Source organism: Danio rerio, chromosome 7, assembly GCF_049306965.1.
Source record: "Danio rerio strain Tuebingen ecotype United States chromosome 7, GRCz12tu, whole genome shotgun sequence".
Taxonomy (NCBI): domain Eukaryota; kingdom Metazoa; phylum Chordata; class Actinopteri; order Cypriniformes; family Danionidae; genus Danio; species Danio rerio.
The window spans coordinates 3,336,630-3,358,414 of NC_133182.1; the positions used below are offsets into that span (position 1 = coordinate 3,336,630).

Below are 21,785 nucleotides of genomic sequence, written 5' to 3' on the forward strand. Positions count from 1 at the left end.
AGAAAAAAAGATGGTGTGCTTGGTTTTAATGTACCTTTATTCTTTCATAAGATATTTTCAAGCCCCCTTACATATACTAATGTGCCACAAACAGGACGTTAAAACCACCAACCACTCCCATTTTATAGAGGTGTATCAATAAAAATGGCCCACCCTGTAGATTGCCAGTATGACAATCTAATAGCATCATAATGCAAGTACACTCTTCATTTAATTATAGTCATTTTAATAAATGAATAATTAGGCGTTAGAATCAGAATGCGAAACCGCATACCCCAAATAAATCATAATAAACGTTATCAAAAATGTGCAAGGTAACAGAGGCTGCTACCAGATCTATTTTCAGTAGTCAGGCACCCACATGAAAATATACTATAGTAAATGCTACAGTGTTTTTTTAACCAGATGTTGCACAGCAAAAATGTTACTGGAATTGTTTTGTTTTTTTTATTGTATGGGCAATATTGCATAACCAAAAATTATTGCGCTTATGTGTGATGTGCGATAAGTCGATCTATTGATTAATGTGACATGTCCATGTACATTTTTATACTGAATATATTCAGAAATTTATCTTACAAAACTGCTAATCTCAAAAGTCCAAGTAACTTACACACAGAAAACAATTTACTCTCTATTAAGTAAAATCAGACTCAAAACTAACCCAAAACTAGACCCAAATTCAGCATTTCTAAGCTTTTTTATACCAGTAAAACATCTAAAATTAACAAACAAATGTTAACACAGAAATTATCTTATCACCTAATCACAACAAGTATCTTATTACCTCACAAATACGCCAATATCATCAATATATATCCATATTCACCAATACATCATTAATAAACGAGACAAAAGGTCAGCACACCTGACACCACCTCAAATAATATTACATATAAGATGAATTACATTGTGAAGATGTAAAAGTGTACCAGAGTAAATGTAAACTTGGCTTGTTGCACTCTGTATTTACTCCAGCAATGTTAACAGTTAGCCTACTAAGTTAACCTCTAGCTAATTACACCAAAGCAATCAGACCAAACACCAGCAGAAAAAAACAGCCAAATTAAGGTAAACTCTGCGGTCCTACCTGTAATGTGGTTGTCCTCCTTCCAGTGTTGTTAATCCTTATGAACTGAAGCATGCTCCATTGTTTGTACAATCCTGCGTTCGCTTTTGTGAATAAACAAACAACGGCAGATATCCTCGTAACGTTAGTCAGACGTGGACTTTTTACAGGCGGTTATTTAACGGTATTAACGCACCATCACTCATTTAAATCTGGCGCGCTTGTGAGGCCTTTGATGTTAGCGCGTCGAACTTGTCATGCACTGAGGAGAAAGAGCACAGCCCCAGTTCTCGCGTTGTTGTCAACGGCGCGCTATATTCGGGTAATGAAATGCAACCTCTCAGACAATTTCTGTTACATTAACATCGTGTGCATATGCTGTTGTTAATTTATAGATTTGATTTTCATGTCAATAAAAAAAAAAAAAAATGTTTTTGCATAATTTGTTCCCCAGAGCCCTCTTTACTACAGAGGACAAAACCTGCAAACACAATCAATCAGTCAATCAATAAATAAACAAATAAATAAATACGCAAATTGATTAATGATTAAGTAAATAAATCCAATCATTCCTGCATATATAAAACAATAAAAAATATGCAAATTGATAAATAAATGAGTAAAAGAATCCAAAATTCCAGCATAGATAAAAAAATAAATAAACAAAGAAAACATTAAATAAAAAAAAATATGCAACCTCATAAATAAATTAGTAAATAAAAAATAAAAAAATTCCAGCAAAAATAAAACAATGAATAAATAAATAAATCTGCAAAGTTAGAAATAAATGAGTAAATAAATCCAAAATTCCCTGCATGAATGAAACAATAAAAAAATATGCTAATTGATAAATGAGTAAATAAATCCAAAAATGCCTGCATGAATAAAACAATAAATAATTAAATATGAAAAATTGATAAATGAGTAGATAAATCTAAAAATTTCTGCATAAATAAAACAATAAAAAATAAATATGCAAATTGATAAATAAATGTGCAAATCAACCCACAAATTTCTGCATAAATAAAATGATGAAATAAATGAATAAATAAATATGCCAATTGATAAATAAATGAGTAAATAAATCCCAAATTCCTGCATAAATAAAACAATGAATAAAAAAATAAACAAATAAATAAAAATCCAAAAACTTCCATCATAAATACATAAATAAATAATTAATAGTGTGGGCAGGTAAATAAATATATAATTTACACAAATGTTGGGGGAATAAGAAAATGCTGAACTGGAAGTAGATTTGTTTCTACTCTATCAATCAACAGAGGGCAGTCTTTATGCCATCACTGGTTGATCTTAGAAAAAAAAAATTGCATTTGATTTTTTCTGACTGGCTTCTGTTGTGAATTATTAGTCACCTTCTCATTAGCATGTTGAGCTAAAGAGAATTATTGTTTTATTTATGGAAGAATTTATGGATTAATTTACTCATTTATTTGCATAATTATTTATCTATGTATTGCTTTTGAATGTGGGTAGCGATGTCGCCTCACAGCAAGAAGATTGCTGGTTTGAGCCCCGGCTGGGTCAGTTGGCATTTCTGTTTGCATGTTCTCTCCGTGTTGGTGTGGGTTTCCTCTGGGTGTTCCAGTTTCCCAGTTTTCCAGTTATATATATATATAAACACTGAATTTATTATTTTTTGTGTGCCACCCAAAGATTTAGTGTGGCCTCTTCTGGCCACCCCTAGTAAAATTTTCTGGGTGTTTATATATATATATATATATATATATATATATATATATATATATATATATATATATATATATATATATATATATAAAATAAGTTTTAGGTTATTTTTCACACTTGCTTGCTGTCAGCGACCATCGGGGAGGACAGTGGCGGTTTTAGTTTAAATGACACCCTGGGCGAACCACTCCACACCCTTAAATTGTTAATTTATTTTTCAATAAATATAACTATTTATATTTATTTGAAATAAATACTATTATTATTCTAAATAAATAACAGAAATCAATCCTAAATGTTCACACAAAGTAACAACTGGATTTATATGCCAAGATCACTTAAGAAACCTTTTGCATGAATATTATGACAATTCTAAAGAATACAAAAAAAAAAAAATATATATATATATATATATATATATATATATATATATATATATATATATATATATATATATATATATATATATATATATATATATATATATATAATTTATAGAACTATCTGTTGTCTTAGACCCGACTTATGGCCGATAATTATGTAGTCTTACCTCCCTAACTCTTTATCCCTCCTTTCTGCTTTATAGCCATGCTTAGTGAAAGTAACATCATCATCATATTATATAAACTTTAGTTTAGTCGACTTGCAAAACTCGCTGAATGCTGACACCTCTGCACAAAAGGCTGTTACTCTGGTTTCATATTGGAAATATGGGAAAGGAGCATATAGGAGACAAAAATACTGGCTGTAGATCAGTTTATTTCAGTTAATGTTCTGTTATCGTAATTTTCTTAGATTAATTTGGATCAACCCTTAGCTGTGCCTCAAATAAATAAACCAGAGTTAATCTGCCGAGAGACAGATGATGCTATTCTCCAGAGCTGCTGCTCACAGAATCACATTCAACAAGTCATTTATACATGCAAATCATATGAGACCAAAGGCCACCAGGTATAAAAAGAGTATTTCAAATATACTTATCACATCTAAACAATCTTACATAATAATGTTATACATTGATGTTAAAAGAAGCATATTGGGTCATGATAAATGAAATGAAACGGATATATTTGACTTTTTAATCTTAAACAGTTTAACTCAAAAACTTTTTAAAGAATAAAGCCTAAAATAAAAGTAAAGAAACCGTCAACATGAGTAAACACACCAACAATCTTCCGTCTTTTCTCATCTAGTTAGTGCAGATGAAGTTGAGTCTGTGAGATTCAGGAAGGCTGATCCAGGTCTGATCTCCTCCAGACTGAACTGCTCCTTTTCTGTTCTCCAGTTTGCAGTTTTCCGGTGTGCTGCCGTTCCCTGGAGCCCAGTTCTGATAGCACACCATGTCTCCAGTCAGCCAGAGCCACATGTTCATGCTGCAGTAGTGGTGTAAACCCAACCACACCGCCTCAGTAGACGCCAGTTTAACCACGTTCATCACACGACGCTGCATCTCCACTGACTGAACCGAGACCAGATCCACATGATTCTGTCTGCAGTATCTCAGAGCTTCAGACCACGACAGATTCTGCTGGATCACAATCAGTTTATCTGGACACAAAACAAAGCAGAAACTAGAGAGAGACTGATCAACAACAACATGCAGAACAAACACTGTGGAGGAATTTGACATGTCAGACATGTAGAGTCTTAAAGCCCAGGACACACCTTGCCAATGTCAAAGAAAAGTCTGGGACAAAAACTTAATTTGTTTTCACCTAAGGTCGGCTGCATATAGTTCCGTCTAAACCAAAAAGCTGCACATGAACACACCACATAGACAACAGCTTACTGATAGTAAACCCCAATCTCAATTCTATTTTTGTACCCCTTCCCCTTCCCCTTGCAACTGAGGGTTAAGGGGAATTCTTCAAAATGTACAAAGAGGAATTGGGACAGCACTACAGCACCTGCACACGTCATCATATGTCCTCGCAATCTTTTGCTTCATGTGAGATCAGACGATGGCGGCTGCTGTAGTGATTCCAGTTGTGTTTTTTTTTGGTAATCATCTTCAGGAAATCACTGAAGGCATATATCATGTTATCATAACGATATAATGTGGCAATAAGATCATAATTGTATTGTGTATTTAACACAGTCGCCATATTCATCAATGTAAACACTAGAGCTGTGAACCTACACTAGTCTCACGGTTCGGTTCGGTTACGATTATCATGCCATCGATTCGGTTCAATTCGATATTTCGGTGCATCACGGTGCATTGACGATGCTTTCCATACACAGTTTTATATTTTCTTCACAGCAGCAGTTCTTGTATTAAAATGTATGAATTTATTTATATATTATTTGTAATACAATTTTGTCGTTTAATACAAACAGTCAGAGATATAAACTGTAATTTTAAACGAAATGAGCATTTAGCAAATAATATAAACAAATATAAACATCCAGCTCAATTTCTGATCCTTGTCTAGTTCTCTTACACCTCTTTGATTGGTCACACCCTCAACAAAAACGGTTGCGATTGGCTCTCGCGCTGCGCTCTTCAGATAAGTGACACTGATAAGCGGCAGGCGGCAGCGGCAATCTCACAGCTGATGTATGATAGACACGGTGGAGAAAACTCTGCAGACACGCGCTCGTTTCTGTATCCAAAAGTAATGCTGTAAAACAGCCGAGAGGAGAAGAAAAGCCACCCCAGCAGGACAAATGGGCCACTGTGTGTGTGTGTGTGTGTGTGAGAAAGAGAGAGAGACAGAGCGAAAGCGAGAGAGAGAGAGAGAGAGAGAAATGGAGTAGGCTACTTTCATTCTCTCGATCTCAGTGAAATAGGGGCTATTGTTGTATATGTCAGTGAAAGACTGATCCAGCAAACACAGTGAAATTGTGCACAGTTTATGAGTTTTAAGTAGTTAAAGCGTTGTAAATACTCGCGATTGCCTCCCTCGCGACAGAGCGCATATGAGGTAAATGACATCAGTAATAACCGGTTATGATTATTACTGAACCGATACCGAATTGTCCGCATCTGCATCGCGGTGCACCGAAGAAACAATTAATTTTGACACCCCTAGTAAACACACCAAAAACAATATTAACATTAAAGCAGACACTGTAAAAAGCTCATTCCCAGCCACTAGACTTTTCTGACAGGGTATTCCAGTGTCATCGAGTGTCAGAATGTTGTGGGACTCCTGAACAGGAGTTGTTATTAGGGATTATTTTTTCACATGACAGTAAAACATGAACGTGGTTATGAATATATTAAAACATGAGTTTGTTTGTTGTAAAAGTTTGTAATAATGACAAAAATTACTAATTTGTGGATCTCCTGACTTCCGGGTGCAGCTGTGGCTGGTGTATTCTGGGATATTTTTCTTACCCCTTGGTTTTGAGTGTAGTCCTGAAAAATCTTTGTTTGAGAGGGTGTATACGCCTTGCCCTTAGCCCTACGCCTTTAGGCTAAAGAGAATTGCGACACCACTGGGTTTTACGCAGTGGATGCCCTTTCAGCTGCAACTCAACACTGGGAAACACCCATACACACTCTTACACACACATACACCATGGTCAATTTAGCTTTTACCTATAACGCATGTGTTTGGACTGTGGGGGAAACCAGAGCACCTGGAGTAAATCCACACCAACACGGGGAGAACATGCAAACTCCACTCAGAATTGCCAAATGACCCAGCCAAGGCTTGAAGCAGTGACCTTCTTGCTGTTAGGCGTTAAATCCACCCGCCCACAAATATATTAAACAAAGTAACTTTTTCATACCATTACATACATAATAGTAAAACTGACCATTGTCGTGTGATTTGCATTGGGTCCTGCAGGAGCCCAAACCCAATATAGTTCTTGAGAACACTGCTGATGGCCCGCTGTTATGGGGAATTGTGTTGTGTTGTGTCTTAATGAATTTCTGATGAATGTATGAATCTCGTTCATATGCTTATTTGAGTGATTTCAGTATTATTATTATTATTATTATTATTATTATCTATTGTTTTATTACTCATACCTCTGGCATTATTATCAAGTGCTTTGGTAAATAAAAAAGTCATCCTGTGCAAATGCAGTTAGAGATGAGAAGAGAAATTAGAAGAGCTGGATGAAATGTCACAAAAAGAGTAGATTTATGAAATCAAGGCCATAAGGGAACCTGTATTCTGTAACTCATGATAAGGCACACCTGCACATATGCAGACACTCATTTGTAATGACTTCCAAATAATATGAGCACCTGTGAACTTCAGCTGAACTTACAGTTGATAGCTCAGTGGACATTGAACAGGTTATATTGTTGAGCATTGTTTTTTGGCATCACATTTGAAACAGGAAGGAAAAACCTTAACTGGACATGGGTAGGACCACTAAGAACCCTGAGACTATTAGTGGTGGGCATCTGAGAGATTCAAATCCCATTAGTGGAGGAGCTGATGGAGGTGTTAATGTGTAAATTTGGGTGGAGTATTGAGATAAAATAATGTATTTAAACTATGCTGTCCTATACTCATCAGGCACTCGAACGACCTGTCTCTGTTGTTACTGATGCTCAGGGTCAGACGGAATCTGCGGACGTTTTTTGCTATTTCTGCAGAGAATTTTGGTAAAAATCTGCGGATTTCTGCAGAATTATTTTGGGAGTATCTAGCGGAGTATCAGAACTAAAACCTTAATAAATGAAATAAAAAGAAATAAATTACTGAATAGAAACTGAATAAATTCAAATATACACATTTACTCAAGTGAATAAACAGAATAATGATGGGCTAAAAATCTGCAGAAATATGTGAAATTCTGCGGAATTATGCGCGTGCAGATTCCGTGTGGGCCTGCTGATGCTGTAACAATAAACTGCTTTGCCTAAAGACTTCGGAGATCTCAGATTTTGTCTTAGAAACTTAAAAATGTTTTGCAGACCAGAATCTTTTTTCCACAACAGCTGCTACCCAACAGCCAACTCAACCCAACTTGGTGTGTGGAGCTGATGATGGATTGAGTGTTTGGTAGTGATGGGTCGTTCATGAACGATTCGTTCATTTTAAACTTCAATATGACTTGGGAACTACGAGTCCTCTCAGGGAGTGATTCGTTCATCTGCGCGTGCGCACATTTGTGCAGGTAGTATCGTTAATTTCAAGTCTTCATCACATTGGCAGAAGCCAATCATATGCATTTAGAGCCGGAAAAAGAATTGATTGGTTCATCTCTCGAGTCCTCTATCGGGTCTGAGTCACTCGTTCATCACGGGCCAATCATACGCGTTTAGAGCCGGAAAAAGAATTGATTCGTTCATCTCTCGAGTCCTCTATCGGGTCTGAGTCACTCGTTCATCACGGGTCAATCATACGCGTTTAGAGCCGGAAAAATATTTGATCCGCTCATCTCTCGAGTCCTCGGGTTTGAGTCATTCTGTCACGTGATGAACGAACAATCATGGCTCCTATCAGCAGACTGTGCATTAGCTAAGATTATATGTGACTGTCAGTGTAACGTGAATGAACCCCTGACATTTAAAGACATGAAGAGGTGAGCTGAGCAAAGAGACAACAACACCTTCATTGACAAAAGAGCAGGTAAACATTGAATTATTATTTTCTCCTTCTTATAGTATTCTACTTTTGACTTATTTGTCGTGCAATTAACCTTTTGGGCTAGTTGTAGATGTGTTTGGAAGCAATTCGTAACATTTTAATAATATTTTGGCAAATTGAACCAAATGAACGAAGTCTATTGAAAAAAGATTTGTTCATTTTGATGAACGAGATCTTAAGATTCGAGTCAGTAAAATGATCCGAACTTCCCATCACTAGTGTTAGGAGGGTCTGCTTACCTTCATGACACACAAAAGGCATCTTCCAGTAACAAGGGTAGTCTGCCCATCTTCCCTGAGCATTTTCTTCAATCACGGTACAGTTTTCAATTCCTCCATAATTATCAGGTTCAGTAGTTTTCCAGTATCTGAATGAGGAGTTGCTCTGATCTGACCACTGCCATGGGTCTCTGAACAGACCTATCCAGATTGCACCTCCAGATAATTGTCTGTCATTAATGAACTGCTCCAGCTGTTGACTCTCATTCTGGTTCCTCACAATGACCAGATCAGTGTGATTCTGTCTGCAGTAACTCTGAGCGGCTCTCCAGTTCACTGTCTGATTGACAAACACCAGTCCTCTGCTCACTTTGAGAAAATAAAATGGAAACATTGGTTTTCAATTAGTTTTTTTTTATTATTCTTCTGCTTTATGGTATGAATATGAACAGAATTTGAAGTTGAAGCATAATACATGTTTGTATTACCAAAAACATTAATCTGTATCTAAGTAGTACTAAAAGATTTAAGGTCTCTAAACAACTGACTTTAAGAACAATTTAATTTCTCTTTATTCTTTCATTTATTTTATTTTCGGCTTAGTCCATTTATTAATTCGGGGTTGCCACAGCGGAATGAACCGCCAACTTATTTAACACATGTTTTGCACAGCAGATGCCTTTCCAGCTGGAACCCATCTCTGGGAAACATCCATACACCCTCATCACACACATACACTATAGACAATTTAGCATACACAATTCACCTATAGCGCATGAAACCAAAGCCAGCACGGGGAGAACATGCAAACTCTAGACAAAAACACCAACTGACCCACCCGAGGCTCAAACCAGCGACCTTGTTGCTGTAAGGCGATCATTCTACCCACTGCTCCACCTTGACGCCTAATTTCTCTTTATCTTCTAATGTAAATGTCTTTGCTGTAAAATTAGCAAGTTTGACTCTTAACAATGTAAGGTTTTGTTTTTTACTTATAATAAAGTAGAATGATTAATATAGCTGTGAACCTACACTAGTCTCACGGTTTGGTTCGGTTACGATTATCATGCCATCGATTCGGTTCAATTCGATATTTCAGTGCATCACGGTGCATTGACGATTCTTTCCATACACAGTTTTATATTTTCTTCACAGCAGCAGTTCTTGTATTAAAATGTATGAATATATTTATATTTATATATTATTTGTAATACAATTTTGTCATTTAATACAAACAGTCAGATATATAAACTGTAACTTTAAACAAAAAGAGCATTTAGCAAATAATATAAACAAATATAAACATCCAGCTCAATTTCTGATCCTTGTCTAGTTCTCTTACACCCCTTTGATTGGTCACACCCTCAACAAAAATGGTTGCGATTGGCTCTTGCGCGCTGCGCTCTTCACATATGAGTGACACTGATAAGCGGCAGGCAGCAGGCGGCGATCTCACAGCTGATGCATGATAGACACGGTGGAGAAAACTCTGCAGACACGCGCTCGTTTCTGTATCCAAAAGTAATGCTGTAAAACAGCCGAGAGGAGAAGAAAAGCCACCCCAGCAGGTCAAATGGGCCATTGTGTGTGTGTGAGAAAGAGAGAGAGAGAGAAATGGAGTAGGCTACTTTTATTCTCTCGATCTCAGTGAAATAGGGGCTATTGTAGTATATGTCAGTGAAAGACTGATCCAGCAAACACACACAGTCAAATTGTGCACAGTTTATGAGTTTTAAGTAGTTAGAGCGTTGTAAATACTCGCGATCGCGATGATGTCAGTAATAACCGGTTATGATTATTACTGAACCGATACCGAATTGTCCGTGTCTGCATCGCAGTGCACCGAAGAAACGATTAATTTTGACACCCCTAATGGTTAATACCGTCACATTTTAATTCCAATTAAAAGCTTAATTTCATGTCAATTTTTTTTATTTAGATGTTTGTACTCACTGTTGTAACAGATGAAGGGTGAGATGGCACTACATGGCCCAACAATCCACTGTCCATTTGTCATATAAGTACAATTATCACTGCCAACTGGTTGTCCAGATGCCCAGTTCAGAAAGAGCGCAGGATCACCTGAAGACCAATGCCATTTATAAACACTCGTCCTCTGAAGACCAATCCAGACACGTTCATCATTCACACTCTTGTTCAGCTGGATCATGTTGTTCATGTTGTCAACAGTGGCCAGATCTGTGTAATTCTCTCTGCAGTATCTCTGAGCTTCAGTCAAGTTCTTCTTCTCATTTATAAAGTGATACTGACGCTGAACACATTCAGATATGGAGCAGAGAGCTGTGAAAGAGACACTTTGCTTTAATGCTTTTCAGAACAGAGTCAAACCTAATGAAACTATAAACCATCAATAAAACTACAAACACACTCACCAATGAGGAGGAGGATGTATTGAGCTTGACTCATTTCTGAGGAAGAGAAATATAGATAAACAATCAGATTGTTTCTGGAGTTAGACATTTGAGAGCAGTAAAATAGAAGCAATAATGCAGTGTACAAATCACTAAGAATATAAACAAAATTGTCAGAACGTGTGTGAATAATGTAGACGTGAATTGTTCTTACCTCAAGAGGTTTTAAGTTTCTGTCCTCAGTCTGATGTTTCTGTCTGCAGCTTCAGACTGTGATTATTTTATATCTGCACTCATTTGTCATTCAGCTCATTACATCATTTGCTTATTGCTCTAAACAAAGGCCTTTTTCATTGTCATTATTTACACATGCACCTGCGTGTTTCTCTGTGTCAGTCTTTGTTCCTGTACTTCTTTGGAAGTGTGTTCATTTGAATGTGCTAGAGAGCTGAGAGAGCGTGTCTAATATAATCAAATCAAATATATATTTCCATAGTGCCTTTAAAGGATGACTCAGGATGAGGTTTTTCACCCTTCAGCTGCGGTCACACTAGAGTTTGACCTTGTGAAATTCTGTCATAAGGCGCTGTGAAAAGGGCCTGGATTAAACAAGATGGTTAGAGATTAACAAAAGCAAGTGATTGTTCATATTTTGCTAGCTCTCTGCAACTCTCACATGGTCCCCCACTGAAGCTAAGCAGGGCTGCGCCTGGTCTGTACCTAGAGGGGAGACCACATGGAAAAGCTAGGTTGCTGCCGGAAGTGGTGTTAGTGAGGCCAGCAGGGGGCGCTCAACCTGCGCTCTGTGTGGGTCCTAATGCCCCAGTATAGTGACGGAGACTCTATACTGTTCAGTGAGCGCCGTCTTTTGGATGAGACGTTAAACCGAGGTCCGACTCTCTGTGGTTGTTAAAAATCCCAGGATGTACTTCAAAAAAGAGTAGGGGTTTCACCCCGGCATCCTGGCCAAATCTGCCCACTGGCCTCTGTCCATCATGGCCTCCTAACCCTCCCCTATCATAATTGGCTGGTGTGTGGTCTGGCGCAAAATGGCTGCCATCGCGTCATCCAGGTGGATGCTGCACACTGGTGGTGGATGAGGAGATTCTCCCCTATGTGTAAAACACTTTGAGTGCCCAGAAAAGTGCTATATAAATGTAAGGAATTGTTATTATTATTACATTTTTTAATTTCTGTGCAGAGAGGTCATGTTTCGATTGGTCACTCGTAGTCAAGTGATGCGATTTCACAGGTCAGAGTTCACCAAGTTTGAACTTTCCAACACAGCAATCTGGGAAACTTGACGCACAAGCTTGCGTTTTCGGTCTGACGCATTTACATGTGTATGAATGGAAGTCTACGGAGAGAAAAGTCCAGTGTGACTGCAGATTTACTGTTTATTTTTTGCCATAGGCAAAGCCCATTATTACTATGCTCTTTCTGCTTATTATTATTTTTTTCTTCTTCCGTGCGTTTTTCGACACGTAACTAGTCCCGCAGCTTTCGTCCCAGACCCTTGAAAGTGGGGTCAAATCGTCCAGTTTTATCTGGAATGGTGTGCTATGACTTTTCCCCCAAAATCCCATAGACTTAACATTGAGCCAAACTTTGACGAATCACGCACAGACTGTAAATTTTCTTAGAAATATGGGATTCACAACAGCTGTAGGGGGTTGCAGCCTAAGTGAGAACATACCCCGCATGGGGGTATGAGTTGTACCCCTGGGGCTCTAGGACGTCCCAAAGTTTTCCCATTGACTTACATGGGCCCCATTGACTCCCATTCATTTCTTGACTCACATGTCAATCACATTACATAGCAGTGTCATACAGACTTGAGGGTGGGCTTATTTGACTCAGGCAACCAATCAGCATCTCAATATGGCATTACATTATGCACTGTTTATTTATTTGCATTTTAACGTTGTAAACTATAAAATTATGATTGTCCTCGTGGTTTTAAAGAAATGAAAATAAGCTTGCCTGCCTCTTTGTTATTTTGAACATGCAAATATTATTTAGGCAGGCCACTATGCCATTATTTATTTTCACTGCTCACTGAGTGTGAAACAATAATCCCCAACCAATGTGAATGATTGTAAACCTAAGAAAGATGAAAAGAAAAATGGTTGAAAATATTGTTGTACAGTTAAATGTGGCTTTTGCTGTATCTTGCGCATGATGACTGCTGTGCGCATACACAAACCACATAGTCTTCGCTCGCACTCATTCACATTCTCTCTCTTTTTCACGTACACACGCAAGGAATTAACTGCACACAAGTTAATGCTGGATCAATTAAAATAAAAACAAGAATATCTGACATTTCCCGAAACAGGATCCGGATTAAATTAGGCACCGAATGTAAGTACAGGTCTTTTCTCTGCTAGTTAGTGCAGATGAAGTTGAGTCTGTGAGATTCAGGAAGGCTGATCCAACAATAATCTCCTCCAGACTGAACTGCTCCTCTTCTGTTCTCCATTTTGCAGTTTTCCGGTGTGCTGCTGTGTGTTGTGTTTCCTGGAGCCCAGTTCTGATAGCAGAGAATGTCTCCACTGACCCAGAGCCACATGTTCATGCTGCAGTAGTTGTGTAAACCCAACCACACCGCCTCAGTAGACGCCAGTTTAACCACGTTCATCACACGACGCTGCATCTCCACTGACTGAACCGAGACCAGATCCACATGATTCTGTCTGCAGTATCTCAGAGCTTCAGACCACGACAGATTCTGCTGGATCACAATCAGTTTATCTGGACACAAAACAAAGCAGAAACTAGAGAGAGACTGATCAACAACAACATGCAGAACAAACACTGTGGAGGAATTTGTCATGTCAGACATGTAGAGTCTTAAAACTCAGGACACACCAAGAAAAAAGAAAAAAAAAGTCTGCGACAAAAACTGATTTTGTGGCAGTACTTACCACTGAGAGATAGGCTTTGATCTTTGATAATCCATATCATTTTTAAATATTCAATATATCTGACAGAATGTCAGCCGGCTTTTGTGTTCCTTCTTAACTTGCATCATTTGCTTCATTTTGATGCGTCAAGTTTTGGTTTTGTGCTCTGATTCATAGCTGAACAACCAATCAGAATGCTTTTGAATCTGGTGAACTGCCTCCTACCTGAACCCAACAAGATGCATTGTGTGGACTCACTAGAGATCTGCATGGTCCTGTTTTAAAAATCAGCCCCTGCTGAATTTTCAGGATTTCCACTCCCACTTACACCTGAATTGTTTGTGCCCACTCCCGCTCGCTCTTGTGAACCAACTCGGAGCTTATCAATAATGTACACAAATACTCTAACTAAATATTAATTCAAGTTAACACAGAACAGGATTTAAACCTGATTAAATTAGCCTATTGAAAAACCAAAGAATCGCATGTGACAATTCTCATCTCATCTCGTTTTCGTCTGCTTTCCTGGGGCCGGGTCAAGAGGCAGCAGTCTTTAAAGAGAACCCCACACTTCAATCTCCCCAGATATTTTCTCTACCTCCTCTAGGGGGATCCCGAGGCATTCCAAGGCCAGGCGGGAGACATAGTCCCACCAGTGTCTCCTGGGTTTTCCCGAAGCTTCCTCATGGTGAGAGACATGCCTGGAACACCTCCCTAGGTAGGCGTCCAGGAGGCATCCAAAACATTAGCCTGAGCCATCTCAGCTGAATTGTCTCGATATGGAGGAGCAGCGGCTTTACTCCGAGCTCCTCACTTCACCCCATCTTGTTTTTTCAATCATGACCCAAAGCTCATGACCATAGGTGTAATGTAATGTTATGTAATGTGTATTTATATAGCGCATTTATTATGTATGGTCATACACCCAAAGCGCTTCACAATCATGAGGAGGGACTCTCCACACCACCACCAGTGTGCAGCATCCACTTGGATGATGCGATGGCTGCCACAGGACAACAGCGCCAATGTGCTCACCACACACCAGCTATTTGTGGAGTGGAGGGACAGTGATAGAGCCAATTCGGTGGAAAGGGATGATTGGGAGGCCATGATCGTAAGAGCCGATAGAGGGACTTTGGCCATGACACCGGGGTTACACCCCTGCTCTTTCACGAGAAGTGCCATGGGATTTTTAATGACCACAGAGAGTCAGGACCTCGGTTTAACGTCTCATCCGAAAGACGGCAGTAGAGTAGGTACGTAGATTGATCGATAAACTAAGAGCAACAATTGTCACAATTAATAGGTATTTATTTATTAACGTTATAAAAAAATCTAGGCACATCAGTTTTTTTATTATTATTTTTTTCAAGGTTTTCACCTTCATTGGATAGGTAATAGAGATATGTTTAATAATAATATAATATATTGAATATTAATGTGATATATTGAATAATATGGTGCATTGTTGATATATTATTTAATTATTCTATAAAAATATCATCTTTTATTCTTTATTTTTTATTATTATTTATTTATTTTTTACTATTTTACTACTACTATTTATTGTGTACTGTTTTATTATAAATGTATGTTACTTTATAACTGCTTTGGCAATACATTTGTAACATTTGTCATGACAATAAAGCATTTATTGAATTGAATTGAATTAAGAAAGAGAGAGAGAGAGAGAGACGAGGGCTTCTGTGCGATTGATCACTTCTGGTTAAACTATAGAAGAAACAACTCACTGTCGTCCAAACGCAGCACACACACACACACACACAATCAACTAGCACACACCTACACAAAGAAAAATGCAACACACACACACAAACACATACATTAAACACACTATTTTACGCACATGCACTCACTCACTCAAACAAACATTCATGCACACACATTCAAACACATATGCACAAACACACACAAAGTGAGTCCCTGCATTGTTTACAAAGTCAAGCTTTGTGTGTGTATTTAGATGTATTTTCTGTCTCGTTAACAAAGTAAATACAGAAATTAGGCTGGCTTGTGTAGCAAGCCAGACTATTGTTATCCTATTTTTCTTCTGAGTCTAAAAATTAAACTCTATCTCCTCCTACAGCTTTCGAGCTTTGACCACCAAACTCACACCAGACCTCCAAACTGGTCTGACTAGGGTTGCTATATCTTTTCGGACTGATCCGACTTTCGGTTTTCCGAAAAACGTCCCGGGACCGTCAGAAAAATCCCATTGACCTAACATTGCACCAAACTTTGTGAGCTCATAACTCTACATCAGACTGTCGCACAGACTTCTAACTGGGCTCATTTAACTCAGACTACCAAACTACCAATAACTGATGAACTTTTACATTTCTAGCCACACCCCTAAAAACCAGATACGGCACCCTAGCAATGGTCCCATAGACTGCCATTATAGAGGTCCAGATTGATATCGTCATGCTGCAGTGTGATAGACATGTGTGTTGCTTTTAACTGTTCATACTGGCAAGAAGCTTTGATACATCATCAGTCTAAGCTGTCAATCAACTCCATAGCAACAAAACAGACTAACCTAGCAACAATATAATAGCAGCTAAATCTCAGTTTCAGAATATCCTAGAGAAGTGGGGGTTGGCTTGTTTGACTCATGCTAGCACACCATCTATCTATCTATCTATCTATCTATCTATCTATCTATCTATCTATCTATCTATCTATCTATCTATCTATCTATCATGCTAGTAACATGCTAATTCATGCTAGAATCATGTTTACAACATGCTAATTCATGCTAGAATCATGCTAGTAATATGCTAATTCATGTTAGAATCATGCTAATAACATGCTAATTCATGCTAGAATTAAGCTAGTAGCATGCTAATTCATGCTAGAATCATGCTAATAACATGCTAAGTCATGCTAGAATTATGCTAGTAGCATGCTAATTCATGCTAGAATCATGCTAACATGCTAATTCATGCTAGAATCGTGCTAGTAACATGCAAATTCATACTAGAATCATGCTAGTAACATGCTAATTTATGTTAGAATCATGCTAATTCATGCTAGAATCATGCTAGTAACATGCTAATTCATACTAGAATTATGCTAGTAACATGCTAATTCATACTAGAATCATGCTACTAACATGCTAATTTATGCTAGAATCATGCTAGTAACATGGTAATCTTTCTATCTATTATCTATCTGCCGATCTATCTTTTCATACTTTTAAAAACTGTTTAAACTAAAAAAGCTATTACCATCAGGCGTTCACAGGCCAGCCTCAAAGTTTGTCCTCAAACTTTAAGAATCTAATTATGCTTGTTTTAATAGTTAGTGATTGTGTTTTAATAGTTTGTGGGAAGGACTGGCATAGGATCGTAAGGCAGGAATCGATCTTGGGTCACTGTGAGAACCGGAGTGCATGTGTCGACACACTAACCACTACACCACTGCCGCTGACATCAGTTTTTAAACATACTGCATGATACGCACAGTTTAACCGATAGGAAATTGTTTAGGCTGTGAAGGCTTAAACACAATATGACAAACCTTTAAATTGTTAAATAAACACACAGAACTTAGGAAATACTGCTAGCTATAATTTAGATTTAGCCGGCTAAAAAAAGTAAATAAAATAAAAAGAATGTCCCAAAAATCTCATAGATGTCCTATTCACAATAGACCAATGGTCTCTAACTCAGTTCCTGTAGGACCACAGCTCTGCCAAGTTTAGCTTTAACCTCCACCAACTCACACCTGCTAAATAGTCTCTAGTATTCTTGAACACTTTGATATGTTGGGTCAACTGTGTTTGATTTTGGTTAGAGTAAAACTGTGTAGAGCTGCGGCCCTCTAGGAATCGAGTTTGAAACATATCCAATAGACCTACTTGCCTCAAAGGCTATTACAACAAAATAAGAAAATATATAATAGCCTACTAAAAATAAAACAAACAAAATAACGAAGCCAACAAACAAGCGACTGAGACGGGCACTGCATTGCTCACTTCATATGAAGAGAAGAAGTACTTTAGCCGACTATATTATAGCCTACAATGAAGGAAATATATATTGCTGACTGACCAGAGTCCCAGACTTGTGCGTCTTTCTTCCAAGATTTGCCCACACACACACATTAAATGCTTTTTCTGAGTATCTCAGTAGATGTGGTAATGCTCAAAACAAAATGCACACATATTGACATGACAGGAAAGCACCCTTTAACTTTTTTTCTTCTTAACTCTAGTGTTGACTATTGCATGTCAAATCCCACCTGTGGGTCTGCAACAAGATTTTCTAACCACCCACTCCTGTCCACAGTTAAGGTAAAGCTGCCAATTTCAGTGTGATTTGCATTGGGTCTAATGAGAGTCCAAACCCAATGTAGTTCTCTAGAACACATCAAACAAACTAGCCTGACAGACCCACAACAAACAGCCTGATGCTACCTAACAGCCGACCATCTACTTGGTGTGTCCTGCCTTAACAGATCTGGAGCTGATGATGGTGTGTTTGGAGGATCTGCTCACCTTCATGACACACAAAAGGAAACTGGTGGTGACAAAGGTAGTCTGACCATCGGCCCTGAGCATTCCGTTCAATCACTGTACAGTTTTCCGGACCTGCATAATTATTTGGTTCACTGGTTTTCCAGTATCTGAATGAGGAGCTGCTCTGATCTGACCACTGCCATGTGTCTCTGAACAGACCGATCCAGACTGCAGATCCAGATGAGTTTCTGTCATCAATGAACTTCTCCAGCTGTTGACTCTCATTCTGGTTCCTCACACTGACCAGATCAATGTGATTCTGTCTGCAGTAACTCTGAGCATCTCTCCAGTTCATCGTCTGATTGACAAACACCAGTCCTGGGCTCACTTTAAGAAAATAAAGCAGAAACATATTTTTTTTCTGTATTTTCTTTATTCTTTTTCTGCTTTGGTATTTAGATGTGGACATAAGCAATGGTGGAAGCTTCAAACATGTGTAATGGAAATTCATTTTTAGATGAGCTTTATATGTTAGAAACTTGTCTAAGACTCATTATTACATGTGTGTGTATCTGTGTTCTCCATATGTTCATCATAAAACCTATGTGTGTACATTTTTATAGATAACTATATTTCTTTAGGTGAAAGCTTTTTTATTATCCTAAGAAGGATGTGTGGTTGTTATGAGCATATCGCACGAACAGCAGAAGACGCCTGACGTAATTGTAGATGAGGCCTTATTGGGAGTTGACCTCGTAAGCAGTACAAACCAGATAAAAGGGTGAACACACTTGACTTCAGTATCTCACTCTGCAGAAACTGTTGTTGCTGTATGACTGTGATCTTCTTTATAAAGAATAAAACTTGTAAAAGACATCCCGGGTAAGACTTTGTTTCTTGACCACTGAGAGAGCCTCCTTAGAGAAATAGCCACTACACATGCTTCTATTACTATACTACTCTATACTTCGAGAACATCATTCAATTTCACTTTTTATGTTCTTTTCTTTATCCAAAATCTGTAAAATTGATTTGTTGAAGTTTTTTGTTTTTCATTTATACTAATGTGTTTACTGCTGTCACATTAAAATACCCAATTAAATTGTAATAAATACAATTATGTTAATTTTGGGGTTTGTACTCACTGTTGTAGCAGATGAAGAAACAAGTGTTTTTACATGGCCCAACAATCCACTGCTCGTTTCTCATAAAAGTACATTCATCATTGCCAACTGGTTGTCCAGATGCCCAGTTCAGAAAGAGCGCAGGATCACCTGAAGACCAATGCCAATTATAAACCCTCGTCTCTTGAAGACCAATCCAGACACGTACATTATTTACAATCTTGTTCAGCTGGATCATGTCATTCATGTTGTCAACAGTGGCCAGATCTGTGTATTTCTCTCTGCAGTATCTCTGAGCTTCAGTCCAGTTCTTGTTCACATTTATATAGTAATATTGATGCTGAACACATTCAGATATGGAGCAGAGAGCTGTGAGAGAGACATTTTGCTTTAATACTTTTCAGAACAGAGTCAAACCTAATGAAACTATAAATCAAACTACAAACACACTCACCAATGAGGAGAAGAGAGAAATATAGAGATTGAGCCATTTCTGAGGAAGAGAAATATATAAAAACAGTCAGATTCTTTCTAGAGTAAAACATTTGAGCAGGTAAAAGTGAAACATAAATGCAGAATAAACAATCAATAAGAGCATCAACAGATGTCAGAAGTGTGTTCGTGTGTATATAATGTAGATGTAAGTTGTTCTTACCTCAGCGCTGGTGTGTTTCTGTCCTCAGTCTGATGTTTTAGTCGGCAGCTTCAGACTGTGTGATTATTCTATATCTTTCTGTCATATCATTTAACAACATCTAATCAAAGGCCTTTTTCATTTCTTTCCTCATTCAGGTATTGTAATCTATGCATGTCTTTATCTATGGTGATGTACTTTTTAAAAGCATGTTCATTTGAATGTGGTAAAATGCAGTAGGCCTGTGTTTAGTAATAAAGAATTTCCATAACAGCTTCTCTGGAAAACTACACAGCGATTTGCATTGTACTTTCTTAGTTGAGTTCACGTTGGATTTTGTTTGTGACCAACATTCAGTTTTCCTTGTCATCTGTTTTCCATCATCATGTGATTTTATGAGCTCAGGTCATGTTTTCACTCATTGGTCTTGTCATTTACATTTAGTCATTTAGCAGACGCTTTTATCCAAAGCGACTTACAAATGAGGACAAGGAAGCAATTTACACAACTATAAGAGCAACAATGAATAAGTGCTGTAGACAAGTTTTAGGTCTGTACAGTCTAAGAAGGAAAGTATTAGTAATATTTTAGAAATTTAGTAATTGTTTTTTTTTTTGTTTTCTTTTTTGAGTACAGTTCAAGAGTTCACACTTAGCTGATGATTTACAAAGCTTGTTTGGCATGCTGTCCCGGGAGAGAGCCCCAAGCTCAAGGGCTCCTCGAGCCCGGGGCTTCCTCCCGTTGGCAGAGCAAGAGAGGAGCCTGAGCTCGGTGGATCTCAGAACTCCCCTGCTGCTGTAGCTAAGGGAACACAAGGGATTAGACAAGCTTGATTGTTATGCATGTTGAATGTCTTTGTATGGTGGGAGGAAACCGGAGAACCCGGGGAAAACCCACGCGGACACGGGGAGGACATACAAACTCCTCACAGAAACACCCACCGATCCTGTGGAACCAGGGCCGGCAGTGTTCTTGCTGTGGGGCTCACAGAGCTAACCACTGGACCGCCGTGCCGCCCAATCACAGGTAAAGGAGGAGAATAGGGGAGGAGGGGGGTTTCTTCCAAACGAAGATAAAGTGAACTGAAAACTGAGGCTATTTATAGTAGCTTAGGGCTCATATGATTGGAAGATACTGATTAGCAAATGCGAAACTGGCCGTGATAAATCATAAGCACATGATCCTCTCGAAATTAGTTTATGAATAAACTTCACTTAGTGGTATATCCAGAGAGGCAATTGGGATTAGGTGATTAGTATTGTCATGTATTGATTAGTTTTGCTTTGTATTATTTTCAAGTGTACTAGTCAGTAGTCTTTGTAGCATTTATAGCCCTCATGTTCCTGTTTTCTCTTGTCATTTAGAAGTGAATGGGGGCAGACAGAATGGCTTTAAATCCAATTAGATCGGCTGCAATATATCGGGCATTCGGTTTATGCACATAAAACTACCCAAACAGAGGCAGTTCAGAGTTGTTGCTGAGTTATTGAGTCAGTTTACAGGGGCACAATCCAGTTCCAGTAAGGAACACACAATAAAACCATGATGTCTGCTTCTACATTTGTGAATAAATATCCAGTAATTACTGACCCTATTGTTTTTTGCCTGCTTCTATCTGACAGAAGACCAGAACATTTAAAACAATGAAATTTGCTGATAGCAGGGATATTCACAATGTTTTTTGCAGTGACTATCTTAATATTTTAAA

The 21,785-nt window shown here is 38.1% G+C and overlaps 2 protein-coding genes across 2 annotated transcripts; both read right to left on the minus strand.

Annotated features, from left to right (window-relative positions):
• Positions 1-3,519: 3,519 nt before the first annotated feature.
• si:dkey-192d15.3 lies at positions 3,520-11,347 on the minus strand. Its single transcript, XM_068222462.2, has 5 exons — positions 11,145-11,347; positions 10,952-10,987; positions 10,512-10,859; positions 8,580-8,927; positions 3,520-4,327 (listed from the first exon to the last, which is right to left on the minus strand). Exons 2-5 carry the CDS (start codon positions 10,983-10,985, stop codon positions 3,969-3,971), a joined length of 1,089 nt encoding a protein of 362 aa, XP_068078563.1. The 5' UTR covers positions 10,986-10,987; positions 11,145-11,347; the 3' UTR covers positions 3,520-3,968.
• A 784-nt stretch (positions 11,348-12,131) lies between these two features.
• LOC137496086 (C-type mannose receptor 2-like) lies at positions 12,132-20,155 on the minus strand. The gene is made up of 5 exons (XM_068222463.2): positions 20,099-20,155; positions 19,898-19,936; positions 19,465-19,812; positions 18,359-18,706; positions 12,132-13,684 (listed from the first exon to the last, which is right to left on the minus strand). Exons 2-5 carry the CDS (start codon positions 19,932-19,934, stop codon positions 13,317-13,319), a joined length of 1,101 nt encoding a protein of 366 aa, XP_068078564.1. The 5' UTR covers positions 19,935-19,936; positions 20,099-20,155; the 3' UTR covers positions 12,132-13,316.
• Between the last annotated feature and the right edge of the window lie 1,630 nt (positions 20,156-21,785).

Bases quoted from the DNA above. Each gene is read 5' to 3' on its own strand.
- si:dkey-192d15.3 (XM_068222462.2), bottom strand. From the start codon at position 10,985: ATGAGTCAAGCTCAATACATCCTCCTCCTCATTG. The intron at 8,928-10,511 runs GTGAGTACAAAC...ATTTTCTCAAAG, and splicing joins ACCCTTCATCTGTTACAACA to TGAGCAGAGGACTGGTGTTT. The intron at 4,328-8,579 runs GTAAGCAGACCC...TTTTGTGTCCAG, and splicing joins GCCTTTTGTGTGTCATGAAG to ATAAACTGATTGTGATCCAG.
- LOC137496086 (XM_068222463.2), bottom strand. From the start codon at position 19,934: ATGGCTCAATCTCTATATTTCTCTCTTCTCCTCATTG. The intron at 19,813-19,897 runs GTGAGTGTGTTT...TCTCTCTCACAG, and splicing joins TTTCTCTCTTCTCCTCATTG to CTCTCTGCTCCATATCTGAA. The intron at 13,685-18,358 runs GTGAGCAGATCC...TTTTGTGTCCAG, and splicing joins TCCTTTTGTGTGTCATGAAG to ATAAACTGATTGTGATCCAG.